At 51.3% G+C, this 18,773-nt stretch overlaps 4 protein-coding genes across 4 annotated transcripts; 1 reads left to right on the forward strand and 3 right to left on the reverse strand.

Annotated features, from left to right (window-relative positions):
* Positions 1–388: 388 nt before the first annotated feature.
* Positions 389–2,519, forward strand: F4807DRAFT_25778 (putative cytochrome P450). Its single transcript, XM_047994463.1, has 3 exons — positions 389–1,013; positions 1,065–1,200; positions 1,274–2,519. The coding sequence occupies exons 1-3, from the start codon at positions 623–625 to the stop codon at positions 2,433–2,435; spliced, it is 1,689 nt and encodes a 562-aa protein (XP_047855647.1). The 5' UTR covers positions 389–622; the 3' UTR covers positions 2,436–2,519.
* Positions 2,519–12,409, reverse strand: F4807DRAFT_25762 (uncharacterized protein). Its single transcript, XM_047994461.1, has 6 exons — positions 12,254–12,409; positions 11,782–12,118; positions 5,916–11,722; positions 4,029–5,855; positions 3,154–3,923; positions 2,519–3,070 (listed from the first exon to the last, which is right to left on the reverse strand). The coding sequence occupies exons 2-6, from the start codon at positions 12,105–12,107 to the stop codon at positions 2,603–2,605; spliced, it is 9,198 nt and encodes a 3,065-aa protein (XP_047855648.1). The 5' UTR covers positions 12,108–12,118; positions 12,254–12,409; the 3' UTR covers positions 2,519–2,602.
* An 865-nt stretch (positions 12,410–13,274) lies between these two features.
* F4807DRAFT_419130 (uncharacterized protein) lies at positions 13,275–14,362 on the reverse strand. The gene is made up of 2 exons (XM_047997386.1): positions 14,175–14,362; positions 13,275–14,124 (listed from the first exon to the last, which is right to left on the reverse strand). The coding sequence occupies exons 1-2, from the start codon at positions 14,253–14,255 to the stop codon at positions 13,345–13,347; spliced, it is 861 nt and encodes a 286-aa protein (XP_047855649.1). The 5' UTR covers positions 14,256–14,362; the 3' UTR covers positions 13,275–13,344.
* A 1,292-nt stretch (positions 14,363–15,654) lies between these two features.
* On the reverse strand, positions 15,655–17,718 carry F4807DRAFT_25998 (L-lysine 6-monooxygenase (NADPH-requiring)-domain-containing protein). Its single transcript, XM_047994473.1, has 3 exons — positions 16,642–17,718; positions 15,950–16,556; positions 15,655–15,893 (listed from the first exon to the last, which is right to left on the reverse strand). Exons 1-3 carry the CDS (start codon positions 17,547–17,549, stop codon positions 15,816–15,818), a joined length of 1,593 nt encoding a protein of 530 aa, XP_047855650.1. The 5' UTR covers positions 17,550–17,718; the 3' UTR covers positions 15,655–15,815.
* Between the last annotated feature and the right edge of the window lie 1,055 nt (positions 17,719–18,773).

Consider the following 18,773-nt stretch of genomic DNA (forward strand, 5'->3'; position numbering starts at 1 on the left):
ATTGACTCTAAAACAAGAAACTCCTGTCAAATCATGAAAATCAGTAGATACTTTCATCTTTTTCTTGCCCTTCATCTACAACGTTCAACTGGATCCCCCCCGCCCCCTTGCCAAATCCAACTCCACTTTTCGGCTCCAAAGATACCTAGGTAAACGACGTGTTAGTGCTATATTCTTATGTTCGTTTTAGGAGTTCTTATGGAGGTTACATACATGAGGCTTGGTCGGCATTATAGTACTACTACCCTATCTGGGTACCTAGGTATATTGCCCTCTGGATGCAGCTACATCGTGTGTTACGTGCATGCATATTCCAAGGTGCAATGCAAATCCTACTCACCACCACCAAGGTGAATGTACTGCTTACGACCCCAACCTTTTCCCCGATAATCCTGCCTCGTAATAAAGGTAAAGACTAAGTCAAAACGTACTGGAAGCTACTGGGTCTTCTGCTAGCCGCTCGTATGCCTACCTAGGTAGGGTAATCTACTGATTTCCAAGTATACCAGGAATAAGCTACTAGATCTATAGGTATCCTATTTGTCTCTAACTTTCTTACACCCGAGCCCGGTTACTCGACAAGCTGCAGCGTTCTTAATATTCCATCACTCTTGTTCGTATCATGATTCTCTCACTACTCTCAGGCTTAATCCTAGCCTACTTTGGGTGGAGCGTAGCACGCTTAGAGGTGAATGTGCGTAAAGCTCGTGCTATCGGAGTACCCGTTGTGCGCATTCCGTTCGACTTGAACAATTACGTCTGGGTTATCGCCCAACCGTTGGTATGGGCGGCCATAGCCTGCGTGCCGATCCCCTGGAGTTCTTATCCCGACTTTGTCCGCTTTTCTCACCGGAACTGGCATTTTCTCGAAAAGAACAGCCCGAATTCCCGCTTTGGAGCTGTCTGGGCTCTCGTATCTCCCGGGGGCGTCCATCTGCATATCGCGGATGCGGATGCTATCCAAGAAATCTGTACACGATGGCGAGACTTTCCTCGCCCTACCCAGATGTACCGCAAGTGCACCTCTTAGCTTTCGAGCGTTGACATTTCTAATCCGCGACCAGGGATGTTAGCTGTCTACGGGCCGTCCGTCTTCACGGTTCAGCAGAACGACTGGCCTCGGCATCGTAGAGCTGTGGCGGCGCCCTTTAACGAAGCCATTATGAAATCGGTATGGAATCAGTCGCTCCGTCAAACTCGGTGTGTATTTCCTCCATATTTCGGCTGGTAAACTCTCAAGCTACTGGTCAGCGCTGACTTGGACGGGCGGGAGGGCGACGGTGCACGATTGGATCTCTAGATCCGATACCGGTATTCGAGGTATGCCGGAGGACATGCAGACGATTACGCTTAGTGTGCTCGCGGCGACGGCGTTCCCGGAATCGTACGAGTTCGAAAGCTCTGCGCACCCGAAAGAACACGAGGCAAGCTCTGAAGGTATCCGAGATGCCTTTTTTATCGTGCATAAATATGCAATCTATCTGATGCTGATCCCTTATGGCCTTATGACCGGACCCTTGATGCCGAAGAAACTTGTGAAGATAGGACGAGCAGCTGCGTCGCTGAAGAATTTCATGGAGAAGACGGTCGTGGAGGAGGCGGGAGCGCTCTCTCGGGGCGAGCCGGGATCGGGCGGTCTGATAACGCATCTCGTGCATGCTCTCGAACGAAAGGCTATCCGGCAGACTGGATCCGGGGAAGATGAAAAACCCGTGAAAGGGGGTCTCTCTATGGACGAAGTCCTTGGTAATATCTTCGTGATAAACTTTGCCGGCCAAGACACTACCTCCATAACTCTCGCTTTCGCCGTCATGCTTCTAGCCGCGCATCCGGAGGTCCAACAGTGGATCCGCGAGGAGATTGCCGTCGTCACCCGAGGCGAACCCGTGGATCGCTGGGATTATGCTCTATTTCCGAGACTGAAACGCTGCCACGCCGTGTTCCTCGAGACGCTGCGTCTCTATCCGCCTATTACCGGCTTGCCCAAGATCACATCGGAAACGACGAAGGCTCTTCGAATTGGTAGTCGCGTGCTCGAGATCCCCCCAGGTACTGAGACGTACCCCATGATTCTGGGAGCCCAGACGGACCCGAGGTACTGGAAGGATCCTCTTGTGTGGAGGCCGTCACGCTGGATCGTGGGCCCGGAAAGGGGTATCGACGAGGAGGTGGTCTTTACACCGCGAAAGGGCTCGTTCTGCCCGTGGTCGGAAGGTCCGCAGGGCTGCGCTGGGAAGAAGTTCTCTCAAGTGGAGGGGGTTGCCGTGCTTGCCTGTTTGTTCCGTACTTGCAGCGTTCGACCGAAGACCAAAGCGGGCGAGACGGAAGCGCAGGCTAGGAGACGCGCCCAGAATTGTGCTGACGATGTCAATTACCAGCTTATGCTGAAGATGAACCACCCTGATCGGGTCACGCTGGAGTATGTGACAGTATAGAAGTTTCAAGACAGATGTATTGTAACGAATTTGGTATTATAATATATCAAGCGTCACTCGTCCAATTCATAGTATTTAACATGTTACCTAAGCAGATACACAGGCGAAGACTCCGATCAGCTAAACCCTCGCTTTGGAGCTTTCGATAAAGACAACGCCGTGAACTCTCAGAGTACGTGGCCCGCCTCGGGGTTTCGACCGGTACATATAAGTCCCATAGGAGTGCGCGTCACGTCCTGTGACCTTCGTCGAAGAGACAGCCACTCCAAGAGAAATTGAGCAGGGTCGTCCGCCAGCCGATTAATCTCGGCGTCATTCGAAAGACTCGGTTGGAAATATCGAGTGAGTAACTTCCCTTCGTCAGGATCGACGTAGAGCCTTCCGGCGAGTATTCCCAACTCAACTCGGAACCAATCAGGAAAGATATGATGCGTCGGGAGTTGCGGCAGGCTGTAATATCGAAATTCGTTAAAACCCGTCATAGTCTTCGTGACCGGTGCGGCATAGGCGATTAGGTGAACGGCGGACCTACAGCCCCGTAGTCGGAAAAGCGGTATGAGCAGCTCAGCCTCCTCGGGGATGATGACCACGGCAGTTTGGGTCGAAGGACTCCATAGAATCCACTCCACTGGACGCTGCAGGATCTGTAAGCTAATTTATCTCTCACTGTCGCAAAGACGTCTCGAGCACGATCGCGTAATCGCACACTCGCACTCACCAAGAAATTATCGATCAAGTCATATTTTCCCGGAACGTTAACCGTTCTCTCAAACTCGTTAGACACGAATAGTGCCGACCCTGTGATGTGCACTTTGTGTCGTTTTCCGATGTCGGTCCTCGCTAGATAAGCGAATGCGTGCGCGAATGCGGATGTCTGGCCGGCCGGTGCGAGGTCGAGTATGCCGGTCTCCGCGAACTTCCGAAGAGCGCGATGGAGACCTGGGAATGGGAATGCCCCGTATAGGGGTGGTCTCTGTATCTGCCGGACTTGCTGGACTTGATTCTGTACCTCACGCTCCCTTTCTACTTCTACCTCCTCGAAGACGCCCGTCTGCGCTACACCGGTAGTGCGGCGGGACCGAAGTAGCTGATTTAAAAATCCTTGCAGCTGTGGAGTGGACATCACTTTGGTGGAATCTGTGGCGGGTGTCGCTACATCATATCCGTACATTTGCTCTAACGTCTGACGCTCTGGCTGTTTCAATATCTGAAGCAGCCTTCTACGGTGCGTGAGTTTGGTTATAAAATCTCCGTAGCGTGACGCCGCGTCGGTGCGATCGCAGAAATCGACACCTTGGGCCACGTATAAACCCTGCATGTCCACGATACCGCGACAGGTTTGCTCGAGTAGCCAAGCAATGACATGCGAGGAGTCTAGCCGCTCGTTATGTTTTGGGTGGCAGCAATCTCGGATGCTCTGATCGACCTCGGGAGGAGCAAAGAAGGTTACGCGCTGGGTGCTACGGAGTTGGCGAAGCCGCATTGCCGCTGCAAGATTAGATAATTAGACCTTGTATGCTTGACGAAGAATACGAATCGGAAGAGACGAGGGTGATCACGGGGAACACATTGACAAAAAGATGTACCACTGACCTTGCATTGTAAAGTCTTTTGTTTGCTTGGGCGCGAGCGTCAGGGCGCCGTGGGCGTCCGACGGGAATTTGAGGTCTACGCCTCGTGTGTGCGCCTCGTCGAGGTATACGACGCATTCGCTCAGATCGTCCGCGAAAGGCGTGGCCAAGAGAGGCACGTCGCTCTTCGCCTCGCCTCGGTAGTGGACCCAAGCTTTGCTATCCCTTCCGAAGTAGATAGCAGCCTTAGCTGCGTGATCGATCTTCAGCCACGTGTCGGCGAGTGTCTTATTGTCCATCTCGAGTATGTACGCTCCGGCGTCGATGAGGACTCGAATTTCCTGTTCTTTCAATTGGGTCAGAAGATCAGATTCGCTCAGACGTTTGCCACGATGATTTGTGGTCACCTGGTATCCGCGGTTTCGACGCTGCAGGAGGTATGAGAGAACTTCGGCGTTTGTCTGTCGTAAGCTGGGTAGCTCGTCTTGTCGAATTGTCAAGGGTAGCATCATCCGATTATCGTTTGTCCCGCTGAAACCCGTCGTCTTGGCCTCGTGCTGTGCCTTCGACATGAGCGGAATATCCCATGCGGATGCCTGCAGCTTGGTTTCAAATTGTCTCGCGTATGAGGGGAAGACGAAGTTATTCATATGATAATTAACGACGATACGGTTAAACCGCAGGTGCTTCCACATCTCTTCCATCTGACCCGCGTCCTCGACGTTGATGGCTCTCCAGTGCTGCAACGACTCGGGTAGGGTGCTACACCCCGAAATCCACCATCCGTACTGCAGAGCCGGGTCGTCCGACTGGAGGACTTGCTTTACGCTCCGGCGAAGGTCCCCAAGTGGCAAACCTGTGTAGTAGAATGACAAACACGTAAACAAAATCGCGACGTCCGGGTGGCCGAATTCAGACTGCTCGGACGGCGTGCCTTTCGCTTCGAAAGGTACGGCGATGGGATCGCGGTCCGGATGTAGGCCGTACTGAACGTTCCAGCGTCTGCTCAAGCAGAAGAGCAATATTTTATTTACCACGAGACCTCGGACGACGAGGAGTGTCTTGGATGCTCTCTGCGGGTCGACAAACGCGCTCGACGCTTCGGTTAACGTGCGCTCGTCGGGTCGCTGCGCCGAGAGAGCTTGTCTGACACTTGCTTGCCGTTTCGGAAAGCTCCCTTTTGCGGGACGAAGGAAATTGGCTCTTCCCGCACAGATATCGTCCAATATACGATCTCGAAGTTTGTCTTCCATGTCACTTTTTAGGAAGTGCGCCATGGGGTACGATCCCGGGCGTTCTCGTACGTCGATGCTGCCGGGAAACTCGTCTCGCAACGACGAGATATGATCGGCTGCCAAGGCGAGCAGCTCTTGGGCAACTTCCCACCGATGAGGCTGCCCGTCGATGGCCATCTCGGATCCGCCGGGATAGTTGAGCTGGGTCTTAACTGACAGCGTGAAATCGCATTCGTCCAGCACATCTCTGCAGTGATCGTTCAGCCATCGCTGAAATTTGGTCATGGTCGACGCCGTCTCAAGTCTGCCGTCGGCCACGTGCTGCCACCCGCTTAGCTGGTAGGATAAGATGTGTTCGTGGCTGGTAAGTACCAGGCCTCTGTTAATGCGCGTGTCGTGGTGGAATCGGGCGTACTCGTCCAGCATTCCAGGGGACATCCGAGTCTTGCGCGAGAAGGGGATGTGGCATATCTCGCGGCCTACGAGACCTCCTAGTCGAGACTGTACCATCTGCGCAGTCTGCGCTAGAAGTGCCTTAGGCACGACGAGGCGCGAGAGGTTTTCCCCGTCGGCTATGACGGCTATAACCATAGGGACGATGCAGGAGGTTTTTCCTGAACGATGTTAGCATTCTTCAAATATAGGTGTCGCCGTGACCCCGAAGCGAGACTCACCCTTGCCCATGTTCATCTGTATGACGCTATTCTGACCTGACGCTGGTTTGATGATGGCTCGTGCTACGTCCACCTGCTCGGGCCGGATGAGGATGTCGCTTTCGATCTCCAACAAGAGCCAGTCCGGATGTTCGAGGGGCGACCAATTCTGGTGGCCCAGGTTGCGAATCTCCTCGCTCATCACCCGTGTATCTGCTCTTAGCAGGGCGTTTCGAATACGATGGAGTCGTTGCAGGCTTGTGATAGCGAGGCCGTACTCTACCAATGCTTCTTTCATACCCGGGCCAAACTGGTGACATGAAGCAGATCTAAGCAGCTCCAACAATTCAACTGGGGTTGTACAGGGCCAGATACCGCCCAGTTTCAACCACGTGGATCGACCATCGTTTGCGGAGAGGGCTGTAAAAATCTGACCAGCGTGGGAAGCGGTGATTTGGCGTAGTGGCTGTAGGGCGTTTGCCACGGAGTTAGACGCGGGTGCGGGATCTCCGTGGTCTCTCTGCGTAGCGGAGCTGGCGTCTTTAAGAGCTGCCAGACTCTGAAGAAGATCCGTGCCGTACTGTGCACGTAGGTCGTCGGGGGACTTTGCGAACCCTCCCAAGATTCTCTCGAGCTCTTGAACTTCGCTCGAAGGGTCGCTTCTAGATACCTTAGACGTTTCGGCATGCTCAGCCGCACTTGCGTCCTTGAATGTTGTCCCAGGACCTAGATTACCTAGGTCATTGCAGTTCTTCCCTACCAGTTCCCTAGCGGTAGGCGGGATTGCTCGCGATCTCTTCGGGGAGATGAACGCTGGCTCTTCGCTGTTCCGGACGCTTGGTGAAAAAACAATTTTCGGCCCGCGGCGGCGCGAGTCCAGAACTAGTTGAACTTGGTTGATATAATCCTCTAACTCTGCGTTTCCTCTTCTACGCTCCCACTCGACGACTATCGCGTTTAGGATGGTTGGGGCATCGATAAGGTCCATTCTCAGGCTTTTGGTCGACAACTCTTCGGCAGGAACCGGCCACTGAGACAGTATATGGGTAGCAATCCTCTGGCTCTGTACTCTGTCTCGTAAATGATGATTGCTTCTGGTTGTAGAACAGGTTTGAGTGATGATTCTCTGCAAGACATCAACCGAGGGTCGCCCGCGAGATGCAAAATCCGAGAAGCTACCATACGCGGGCTGTTCTAAACTTTTTAGCTCGTCGATGCAAGAAAATGCCGCGAGCATGCGGAGAGTGTCCATGTCGGGGCTGGGGGCGAATGCCAACAACCCAAGACGAAAGAGCACGGAAAATTGGTTTTCGGCTTGCCGACTGAAATTGACGAGATCCCCCCATTGCTCGTTTATCGGGTCCCCAATTTGATTAGCTAGCGGTTTGACGTGTGATAAAGAGACATTTTCGCTGTTGAACCCGCTAATAATCTTCCAAGACTCGAGTATGGAAATCAGTCGGGTATTGAGATGAATATCACGGCAGCTGGTAAGGACTAGACGAGCGATCTCGTAAACTCTACCGGCGTGGGGTTTCGTCCTCTGGTCGCGGGTTCCGCAGACTGCGTCATTTGTGATTTGGTCAGACGTATCCAGATTTGAGCGCCGGTAAAGATGCTGACATATTTCACCGCGGCGGCGGAGGTCGGTTGGCTTCGCAAAGTTGGAACCTCCTGTCTCGGGGCTGTCAAATTCTGCGAGTCGGCTTGACCTCTCTATGATATCTCCGATTAAGGACTCGTAGCCGTCGTGTTGGACAGTCATGGTTAGATCTGGATCCCACTTGACCCTCTGAAATCGCTTCAGATGGGGGGGATAATATTCTCTCTGCGGAAGTAGCGATGTCAGTATTATGAGCGGAGCCATGCCCTCTCTTTGTGAAGTCCATGGCTGAGCAGCGCCAGACCGGAGAATGTGAGATGCCTCTTCCGTGCCTGTGCGACCGGTCAGGGGGTCGGGTAAACAGAAAGATGTAAATGCGTGGTATAGAGCCTTCGTATATAAGAGCCACGGCTCTGGGGGGCACGAAAGCCTATTCAAGGTCTCGTCGACCGTATACCTGCCGTAATTCTGCGCTTCCTCCGTCCGGACCCTGATATGCATGCCATGCCTAATGGCAACTACCTTATTTCCAAGTGGTACGATGATACTTCTTTTATGAGAGATGACATCTCTCAACACGATCTTGCTCTCAAGGCCATACCAAGTCCCTGCATCCTGATCAGGGTCTATCTCCGCCTTCAGCTGACGGCATTCGAGAAGACCACGTGTATTCACAAAGAAGGACAGCTCTAAATGGCGTAGCTCAATTGATAGCTTGCCGTAATCTGTCTGGGGCTGGAATACTGTCAACCTTCTCGGGGTCTCGAAATATTGAAAGGCTCGGGCAACGTTGCGGAATAAATCCGACTGAGGATTGACAAGCATGCTATTGGCACGGATAGCTTGCCGTTCCTGAACGTTAACAATCCAATTCCGCATTTTCTTTTTCCAGATTTCCGGCTTTCGGCGTACTTCTAAGCATTTCGAATGCAAGTTAAGCCAATGTACGCAGTTGTCAAGCAGTTCTGTTGGCAAGTCGAAGTTATCGTGCCCTGGGCCGACGAAGATATCCCTAGGCACGTGTTCGAGTAGACCATCCCTCGAGACGATACGAATCACTACCCGTTCACCGCGCAGTCCAAAATGCACCCACTGGCCGAACATATTGGTAGCCAACCGATGTGACATCCCCGGTAGGGGCGAGGGATATGTCAAGAGATGTTTATCGCCGAAAATTTCTTTGACCGATGAGTCGTTGCGAATCTCGAGTGGGAGCTTCCCTCGTGGTTTTTTATTAACCAACAAGTGACCTTCGAGGACGTGGCAGTGCACCACCTGGCTAGAATGGCACATTTCCTCGTTTTCGAACATCCCAGCAACAACCCAGAAGGTATCTGGTTGCGGAAGAAAACTCCACTCCGTAAAGGTCAGGGGTACATTGTCCGACGAGTCGGTCCAGCTCATACGAATCCCGTCTCCGATGCTAGCAGGGCGGGCACGTATGGCACTCTGCAGCAGCGGCCAGAGCCGATGCGCCATTTTGGTATCGCGGATGAGCATGCTTTTCATGGTTTGTGGTAATTTTTCGATCTCGTTAGGGATGTTTTCCTGCAGGGCTATCGAAGCCTGGACCCATGATGCTAGATCTTCGGAGCTGATAACCTGCCCCAGATCGGCGTGAGCGGTGAAAGTCCGCCGGCACAGCAATGCCGCGCAAAAGCCGTATTTCGCAGCCCGCATCGCCGCGTGAGCATCGCCGGCGGATCGGGTTTCCCGCCCAAGACGAACCGTCCAGTCCAAGGTCGCGTCTCTCGCTTTTCGGAGAAATGTCTTACCACGCTCGTTAGGTAATCCGGAAGATAGCTGAACTATCCGCAACGCGAGTGTGATCAGCAACTCCATTTGATTGTGTTCCCGCCAGTTTGTCGATATAGCGTCCAGTCGTTTCTCAATTATATCCGCTAGGCGTTCTAAGAACGCCGGCTCCTTAAAAACGGCATGGACGGCTCTCAAGTCTTCGCCGTTTGACTCGGGGCCGGCTTGAACGGCGAGCTGGCATAGTAATCGAGTAGTGTCCTCGCTACTGAAGTTCAGATTTGAGGAACCCAACTCGACCAGGATATTGGGCCAGCGGCGTAGCTTACCCGCGAGTAGTTTCTGACACGCCGAAAACTCATGGACGGACATATTAGTGGGGCACTGGCCCTCGTTGGCCTGGATTTGATAAGATGACGGCCCCTCCAAGATGTTAGCGGTGTTTTGAACTGCCGGAATGACAGTGTTTCGAAGCCCCGTAGGGATATGGACGCCGCATTGACGCTGGAACGTTAGAGGCTCTCTAAGGTCCCTGATCCAGAGCTGGGAATCGCGGTCGTAAAGTTCGAAATTTGCCCCAAAGGGTAACATGATATCCGACAATGGGGCCTTGCCACGAGCAAACTTATAATGCGTCTGCTGGAAGCACTTGATCGTAGATCCCAGCGAGATCCCTTCCGCTTCGGCCGCGAAGTATGGGCGGAGGGGCTTGCAGTCCGTTAGCTCAATTGCAGGAGCCGAGGATCTCGCGAGACGGTCTGGATGTGTCAGCGCTCTCGCGATACGCCAAGTAGCATTCCTGTACGCGGATATGTGGCCAGGGATAGCAAGTTCAAATATCAGGGCGGATCTCTGCGGGTCTTTCGCTGGGAGGAACGCCTCGTGTACTTGAATCTCGATACGATTCCGAACTCGCCAGTGCCAGCATTTTGTGCAACCCCGAACATCACGTTGGCCGTCGCGCCAAGTGCAGCAGCATATGTCATCCGCGATAGCTTCCGTGTGCTCGTCATACTCTCGACAGGACGATTTCCATTCGAATTCCTTGACTATACGAGCTTCGTCTGATGCGTTTTGGATTGTTGAGCCCAAAGCTTTCATGCTACGTGACTGGGCGACATAACGCACAGCCAGACAGTCTGAACTGATATCGTCAAGAATACTACCGAGATGAGACTTCTTGTGGCGTTCAGATAAGTAGTCCTGGATTTCTTGAAGCTGGCGCATAGCACGCAATGTCGGGAGCTGTAAGACGTCAAGTATCTCGGGGCGGAAAAGGGGGCGGTGATCGGCTAAAATGGGACAGGCTTCGATAGCACGTTTGTCAAGTTGAATCCACAGGGTGAAGATTGAGAGAATCATATTGGACATCTGCTCTGGGTCCGAGCCGTACGTCGTCCCAACGTCTTCAAAGACGCGGCTTATTTGCCGAGCAAGTTTGACGCACTGGGCTTTGCAGGTTTCGTCATTTGATTCGTGATCACCTGCCGTATCGTTACTAAGTTCCATACCGCGACGTATACGAATCTCCTTCGATGCGAGATTATGAATATGATCCGTAAACTCTTGCATTCGTTTTATGGTTTTGTCGAGCGGTTGCGGAAGATCGAGAGATGAGAGAGATTGCCGCTGCGGCGCTGAGAACGACAACAAACGGTCGAGGTAGTCACCGCTGTTAGGGAGGGAGAGCCGAAGAGCATCATCAGTTGCGCGCAAGGGAAGCCGCGGAATCTTTCTCGTTGTTGCCTTTTTGAAGGAGTTCCAGGCAGCGTCGATTTGGGCGGTCACATTCTCTATAGCATCCTTGACTACGGGACTGATTCGCGTAAACGGCAACTCGTATATGGGCATATCTACCGGTCTAGTCTTGGTCCTTTCGACTTCCAGCTTCGCCATACGACGGCAGAGTTTAGCGCGCAGCAGGATGGTCAGTTCAGGATGTAATGTTCCGGCGGATTCCTTCAATAGTTCAGAAAAGAGTATGCTCATGAGGAATTTGTAGCTCATGCGGCCCTGCTCGTTCCCCAGTAATAAACAGAGGTGACGTTGACTTGCGACGCGTAATACTAGCCAAAAAGGAAGTCTTCGCCATGGTAAATTCCCCTTCACGATGTTAACATCGTCTCTGACTCGTTTTCGGAGTATCGGGGCCTGAAAGTGGTCACCCATAGCCTCGAGAAGAGGTATGAGCAACTGCGTGATAAGCGCTGGATTGGTCGTGTCCCTAGCCTCCGTGATAGATACTCCCGTCTTCTTGGCGTGAGCTTGAAGGCTATGAAGTGATTCGATGCAAGCCTGCTCGAGAAAACCCGCGAGAGTGTCCTGGAAGGCTTGATCAAAGAAGACACTAAGAGGAACCTGGGCGGAACGACCCGGAAAATCCCATTGCATAGCCTGGTCTGCGGCGAGGACTTGTTCGGAAGTTGCTGACGCTTCGAAAGCCTCGAAGATGACATGATCCTGGCCCTCACTATATTATGTAAGTAACGTCAGTCTTCGAGGGGATTATATAGTTTGTGAAGCACTAACAAAACTTCGCGCCGAATGATCAAGGCAGCGTTCTGCTCGACGACATGCAAGATGAGCATATGGTTGGGCTCAAGCCGGTGGAAATGCTTTAGCAATGTTGTCTTCTCTAAACGGCCAGTATTTAGATCAATACAAGTGGCCAGGGAGACCCGAAGGCATTGAAACGCTTGAGACCAAGGCTGATCTACGAGACTGCCAACGCCATCACATGCGGCGAGAATACGTTTTCCGATCTCGTGAGAGATTATTTCGATATTCTCATCCTGTTCCCCCGGAAGCTGGGGAGGTAGCACGAGATGATTGTAGATGCTTTGAAGCATGTCCATTTTCGTAGCGACTATGTATCAGTCAGTGATTACCCTCCAATGTGGTATGACAGGGACACGACAGTTATACGAGAAGCAATCTCGGAAACGTCAATGAGGAGTTCTAATAGAAGGGGAGTAACGAAGTGAGAGTTAGCATCACATACTATACTTGCAAGAATATTGATTTGGTTGTTTTATGCGTAATAATTCCCTAGCAAAGAGATAAACACTAGGTAAAGGAAGATTGGACGAAGTGAGCAGACTCCTAGCTTCTAATATCAACGTCAGGAAGGCTACCTATCATATAGAAATCAAATCGACATATCAGATTGACAACACATCCATAATCCTCATATGTGTTTAGCCCGGAAGACGGCAGGAGGCTACTTCCCCCCAAAACAAGTTTATAGATACGGGGACGTGGTGTGAGAATTCAAACAGTCCTAGGTGCTCCGTGTAGTTCGCAGCTACAAGGACGGGAAAATTAGATGCTGGTTAGAAGATGCATCGTGTCTTCCCCCTCACATACCTGTCGAACAGATATGAAGCAAACGGACTCGAAACCCTTGCCGAGTGGCAAGCCTCAGTACTTAGGTAGTACTGATATGATTAGTTGGGCATCTCTGTTTGGATTATCCGTTTGGCAAATTGATATCTCGTCTCTTGAAGTTGATTGCCTGAGGGCGTTTGTTGTTGACAGCAATTCATGCTCCCATTGGCAGCCTCGCCGCGTGTACCGGCGTCTCGTGTTGCCGTCGTGCGCTTATCTTCCGCTGTCGCTACCCGCGCACATATGTACCTGACCAAAAAATCATGACGAGACCTCCTTTTGAAATAACTTTTGCCATGATTATGCAGGTGAGTATTAAGTGAGTACATTGTATCTAGGTACTCGGGTACCTAATATCTATTAGTTTTGCGTATTGGATCTGTCAGTCAATGTCGAACAAATTTCGTTCAATCACACGCAGTTAACCACGTGGAAGAAAACTAGAGAATAGTACAGAGAAAGATGATTTATGAGATCTTACAAGTAAGATTGGAATTGAGATGAAAATGCCCGGATTGTGGAATGACAGGAATCGGAGTTAAGGGGTTCGGCATCGGAATAAGCTTACTCCGCTAATAATGTAAACAAATGTCGATGTAGAAGTGGGGTGGCTTGGAACTCCACCAATAAAACATCAATTCACCCCCTATTCTTTTCCTACATACAATACATACTACTAACGGAGCGTGTCACGGCACCCCTAAATTACTGCCAGGCCGCAGCAAGTTTTGGCACCGCCTCCCCGGCCATCTTTACATAAGCGTCGGGCTCCATGTCATCATCGATACCCAGAAATCTCTGGTTGGTAGGGAGCTCGTTATTCCTCAGCAGAGGCAATATCGCAGTCCCCTCATTCACTTCGTCGAACATGGCGCCAAATATAAAGTTAGGCTTCAGGTTTACCGCGCCATCCAGTTGCTTTTGATAGAACGTCCCGTTCCATCTTGGAAAGTGGTCGAACGTCTCACTTGGGTTCGCATTGCTGCTAGATCCTCCGGGCCACACAACAATGCTGCTCTCTATTCCCAGATCCCGCAACGCGTCGGCGTCTTCGACAGCCTGTCGCCCGTCGTGGAAGCTATCGTAACTATTGATGTCGTAAGCGCCGACGGTCCAAGGTTGTAGCATGTCGGCGAGTTGATACACTGGTCCGTATCCGCCCGGTTGGTTCGCCGCTAGCTCCGCGTGCCACGCCTGTTGTACACCTAGAATCACGTACCAGCCGGCGTTCTTAAGTGCGGTAACTATCGCTATCCCGTCGTCGACGGTGACCTCTGTGACGATACCGAAGCCCCATATCTCAAGGACGGGCTTCCCGTTATGGTGCATATATGCCGGAGACGATATTATATAATTCAGAGCCGCAAGGTCGGCGAGGAAGGTGCTCGTTACGTTCGTCGAGGCTGTGGCGGCGCCGTTAAGGTCGTATTCTATCACGAACCCTCGTCCGTATTTCTCCGCCGCTGTCTTCGTGTAATTGAGAATCTGCTCCGTAGTTAGAACAAATATAGCTACCGAGGAAGTGCTTAACAGACGTTGACCCAGCCCCCGTTGGCCTCGTTGATGTAGCCGTAGAAACGCTGCATGAAAGCGCCGCTGATGCCGTTGTCTGCCATGATCTTGAAATGAAGATCCACGACGCCTTCGCAGTCGTTTGTATAGAATGAGGCGTTTCCGCCGTCTGGGAGCGTAAAGGGCGTGTCGAAGAGACATTCGGACGGGTAACCCGTTATATTAGGTATCATATCGACACCAACTGCAACACTGGTCAGAATATGACTGGTTTATGAATCTTTCCATGCTCACCGTGCCCAACCTCTGGCGAAGGAGTGTCTCTATGAAGAGTTAGTCTAGTTGGTAAAAGATCATATAAGCGAAAGGTGCCTAACGTTGTCCAGTGTGAGTTTCCATCATCTTCCAGTGGTTTGCGGAACCATGCTTGGTAACCCACAAATAGCTTCCCGTTTAATGTAGATCTATCAATGCTTGAGGTTTGTCGCTCATAATATTGGGTTGGCGCTGCGCATGCTCCAAGACCGATGAGAGCGGCAGCCGCCACGCAACGTAATAAAGATGCCATCGAAGATATCTTTCTTTGTAGGACACTCAAATTTTTTCCCTGGGTCGATAAACAATCAAGGAATATGGATAGAACCGCTCCTATTTATAACTAGGTAGAGTACGTGACTAAGCTTACATGAAGAAACGCCTTGCTGACGTCTTCATCAAGACGAAATGCCTAGGTCAACAACCAATTCGATTCCATTTCCGTACACGAATCAATAGATCAGCTTACTTCGCAACTATTTGATTGCGCTCACACTTGTCAGCCCTGTTACTCATTCCCCTTTTCTCTTTTCGGATTTTATTTTCAATTTGTTTGGTTGACCTATGTATACCACATAGATACACTTTTATGCCGGCAGCTGGCCCTAGATCTCAACTTTCTGTTCACAATATTGAGGATTGTTAAGTGCTGAATGTATATTATTTGATTGAGAAGCCCAAGATGCCTTCTAATGATCCATGCCGTTTGGTATTACAACGCCACTTGATCGCGCTTAAGGATCGCATCGATATTTTCACCGATCGTTCAACGACACCTGGTTAGATTTGTCTCATTACGTACTCCACGACCTGGGTAGGTACCTATTTATCTACCTAGACAAGCTTCATAATAGTAAGTCCAGATAGTAAGACTGGTCTGGAAACACAAAGTAACTATATGACTTAGAACTCATTTCGTCGTTGTATTTTATAATGATTATAGGTCTATTTATTCAATGATCACCCATTCTATGCCCAGTCAGGTTTATTGCAAAGAACCTAGGATCATGAGCTCAAAGATAAACTAGGTAGGTAAGTGGATTTAGTGGAAAATAGCTAGGATGACATATTATAAACAAAACTCATATTTTAGGACTCTGGGCCAAATAGTCGCTGACTGCCCAGAACGACGGCTGCCTACATACAGATCTCCCAACTTTTTCACCACGATGATTAAATGCGTTGCCCCGTTGCGTCGATGCTGAATATATCGCTTTCGACTGTTTTCGTTGCCTCTCGGCATCTCACCGACAGCCTCTATAAAATACCGTGCACATCTAAGTAGGTACTATGAGTCGTTGTTCGCCCTAGGTTATATTCACTCAAATAAAATGTCAATTGGGGATTGCTCATGCACTCTCGCCGAATATCGAATTGACAATCTCCCCGGAGCGGGTGGCCAATACAGATAGCAAGGTATCGCTCAGCTAGAATGCAAAGTTAGCGCATGCCGGATTTAGGAGAAATTCTCAAGTGTTCCTACCCCGTGTGTTCCCTCGCAACAACCTTGAAGCCAAATACCGGAGCGCGGTGATACTTTACCAGGGGCAAACTGAACGCTGTAATCACGCGAGACTCGCAGCGCATGGTCCTTAATCCTCGATTCGGAAAATTTAGATCCGAAACCGTTGCTCGCCGATGTTCCGTTCGACTCGTTGGCTCTGGGCAGAAGGTCGGCCACGTCCTCCATCATAGCGAGGTGAGATTGTCGCTTATAGCCAGTTGCTGCGATGACGAGGTCCACTTCGAGGATCTCCTCTTCGCCTGTACCGTTTTGAAGACCGTTCTCGCCCGAGCTGTAGTCGTGAGGTTTTGTCAACCCCAGAGGACGCACTGTTAGTCGCAGTTGGCCCCCCTTCGTATCGAGACCGACGACATCCGTAGCACTTAGGATACGGTGCGGCCACTTCCGCTCGTCGCTCCCGATTTCGCGCCGCTGATCGTACATTCGTTCGTAGAGGCGCTCGATAAGTTCTAGTCGTACTACTCCGTAGTTCGTGCTCCGCGCGCCTTCTAGCAAGGAATGCCTATTCTCGGCAGATCTTTGGTATAGAGAATCCACAAATGACGGGTTGAAGATCGAATTGACGCTGTCGTGTGTTAATATCTAGGTAGGTAAAAGAGGAAAGTCCGACTGAAGTATCGGGAAGACATTTAGTATCTGGGTGAACTTACAAAGGCGAATCGTCGCTAGGCTTCAAAAACTCGGATCGCATGATTAGCGATGTTCGGGAATTCGGATAGAGCGTCTGGACATTGTTGAAGATCTCGGCCGCGCTCTGCCCCGCGCCGACTACGGCTACGCGATAAGGAGAATCCCGGTTGTCGAGGATTTGCGGCACGAGGTGGGCGTACTGGGAAGAGTGGATCACTCGAGGGTGGTTCGAAGGAAGGCACTTTGGAATCGACGCCTGTCCTCCGATGGCTAACAAGACGTTCTTAGCTGTATAACTGGTCAAGGCTCCCGTCTTGATATTCTTCGATGTGACCGTGAAGGTGGAGACTGAGCCTGCGGATTCCGATGCCTTGTTGGGAGAGACCGAGACGACTTCTGTGTTATATTGGACGACGTCGTTGAAGAAGCTTGCGCACCATCGTAGGTAGTCCTCGTATTCGACTCTCGCCGGCAGGAAGGTGTTTAGGTTTGTGAATTCGACGAGCCGGCCGTTCTTGTGGAGGTAATTCAAGAAGGTGAACTGCGAGGTGGGGTCCCTCAAGCTTGCCATATCTTTGATGAAGGAAATCTGCATCTTCGCGCCTGGGAGAAGCATGCCGGCATGCCATGCGAACTTCGGCTGCTTTTCCAGGAAGAGGACTTTCGGCGACGATGCATCTCCCTTTTTTAGGAGGTTCCCGCGTTCGATAGAATCGTGTAGAGCAACCGCGATTGCGAGACTAGCAGGCCCGAACCCGACGCAGACTAGATCATGTACGCTCTCCAGAGGCGTCCTTTTCAAGTGCGACTGGTTGTTGGAAACACCGTTGCCCGGTTGTATGCTAGAGTCGGCGTGGGAACCGTTGTGCGAAAATCCGTTGCTGGTGGGACCATCGTCGTGGCCGTCTAATAGACTATGCGGCGCCATGGCGGTGATTTGTTGAATGATACCGCCGCTTGCAGTCGGTAAGGTGGAAATAGTAGTTAGCTATGACGAATGACGTAGTTGAGCGCGACCTTCGCACGAGCCAGGTTGAACCGAGGTGGAAACACGAGGAGGTTTCTCGATTCTCCAAAGGTGTTACTTAGAATGACGCAAGAGACTCTCCGCTCACCAAAGAGGATGATGGTAAGATGAGGCTACTTCAGACTTGTAAATAGAGCAGAGAGGGTGGGAAGGATTGTCTTCCTCGGTATGGAGGACGAAGGATGCCGGAGCGTTATTAAAATAATCACGACGGGGTTATGTAAAGGTAGCAGCAGGATCTAAGATATATATAGGGCGGGTCTTGCCTCACGCATCCCTATTTGGATCGTGGAAAACTTCAGCAGCCAGGGGTCGGGATGGCGCAAGCGGTATGGCATGACACACCATGCATATCGGACGGTTGAGTAGGCGTGTAATAGTACGAGGGAGAGAGGAAAGAGAGGCATTCATGGATGTTCTACGGCCTTGACCTTGTGGAGTTTTGGCAGGCTAGTACTACCCGGGTAGGTACCGGAGACTTCGTAAAGGAGATTATACATGTAGACGGGAGCGATATAGATCGACAGCTGCCTCGGGTTCGAGAAGCAGGATACATGCCCTAGGTGACTCAAATGTTGGAAACTGGTGGGTTGCGTATATTTGGATTCGGACGGCTAGGTTCGATGGAATGGCCCGAAGAGGATACCTGAATTCGAAACGACCAATACTCCACGCCCTCGCCGGTCTCACTTCGAGACTAGATTAGCCGGCTTCGACGCGCTAGCATTGGCAGTTTCTAAGATCAGCTTAGGCCTCGCGGGCTGCTCCCACGTAACACGACCTTAAGCTCGCACTCATGTGTAATAGGGTGTGCGGAATATGGATTTCGCTGGTCGGCCGTTCGACCCTAACCAGGACTGAGGGGAGAGGGGCCGCCGTGGCCGCAGTGGCATTAACCTGGCGATATCGGCCTTATCTTCGGATCAGATAAGATGGTCGTGCATGAAGACTAAGTAAATAGAATGCCGATGACGGCCAGATCTGTAGTCCGGCTCCTTCTTCCCCCATCTTTCTCGGTCTTGGAATTCCCCACAGCTTGGAACTTGGGCGTACCTACTACGGATGCTTCGTGTATTTCATCCCATGCGCCAGGCGAAGCAAACAAGCGTACGGTGAAGATTGTTT

The sequence above is a fragment of the Annulohypoxylon truncatum genome, assembly GCF_022578515.1.
Source record: "Annulohypoxylon truncatum strain CBS 140777 unplaced genomic scaffold F4807scaffold_10, whole genome shotgun sequence".
NCBI classification, from domain to species: domain Eukaryota; kingdom Fungi; phylum Ascomycota; class Sordariomycetes; order Xylariales; family Hypoxylaceae; genus Annulohypoxylon; species Annulohypoxylon truncatum.

Excerpts from the sequence above, each read along its gene's own strand:
- F4807DRAFT_419130 (XM_047997386.1), bottom strand. The coding sequence starts at position 14,255 with ATGGCAGACAACGGCATCAGCGGCGCTTTCATGCAGCGTTTCTACGGC. Across the intron at positions 14,125-14,174 it reads CCAACGGGGGCTGGGTCAAC|ATTCTCAATTACACGAAGAC; the intron begins GTCTGTTAAGCA and ends ACTACGGAGCAG.
- F4807DRAFT_25778 (XM_047994463.1), top strand. The coding sequence starts at position 623 with ATGATTCTCTCACTACTCTCAGGCTTAATCCTAGCCTACTTTGGGTGG. Across the intron at positions 1,014-1,064 it reads TCGCCCTACCCAGATGTACC|GGATGTTAGCTGTCTACGGG; the intron begins GCAAGTGCACCT and ends ATCCGCGACCAG. Across the intron at positions 1,201-1,273 it reads CAGTCGCTCCGTCAAACTCG|GGCGACGGTGCACGATTGGA; the intron begins GTGTGTATTTCC and ends GACGGGCGGGAG.
- F4807DRAFT_25762 (XM_047994461.1), bottom strand. The coding sequence starts at position 12,107 with ATGGACATGCTTCAAAGCATCTACAATCATCTCGTGCTACCTCCCCAG. Across the intron at positions 5,856-5,915 it reads ACAGATGAACATGGGCAAGG|GAAAAACCTCCTGCATCGTC; the intron begins GTGAGTCTCGCT and ends AACATCGTTCAG. Across the intron at positions 3,071-3,153 it reads ACTTGATCGATAATTTCTTG|CGTCCAGTGGAGTGGATTCT; the intron begins GTGAGTGCGAGT and ends CAGATCCTGCAG.
- F4807DRAFT_25998 (XM_047994473.1), bottom strand. The coding sequence starts at position 17,549 with ATGGCGCCGCATAGTCTATTAGACGGCCACGACGATGGTCCCACCAGC. Across the intron at positions 16,557-16,641 it reads CCTAGCGACGATTCGCCTTT|CGTCAATTCGATCTTCAACC; the intron begins GTAAGTTCACCC and ends AACACACGACAG. Across the intron at positions 15,894-15,949 it reads GTTGCGAGGGAACACACGGG|CTGAGCGATACCTTGCTATC; the intron begins GTAGGAACACTT and ends TTTGCATTCTAG.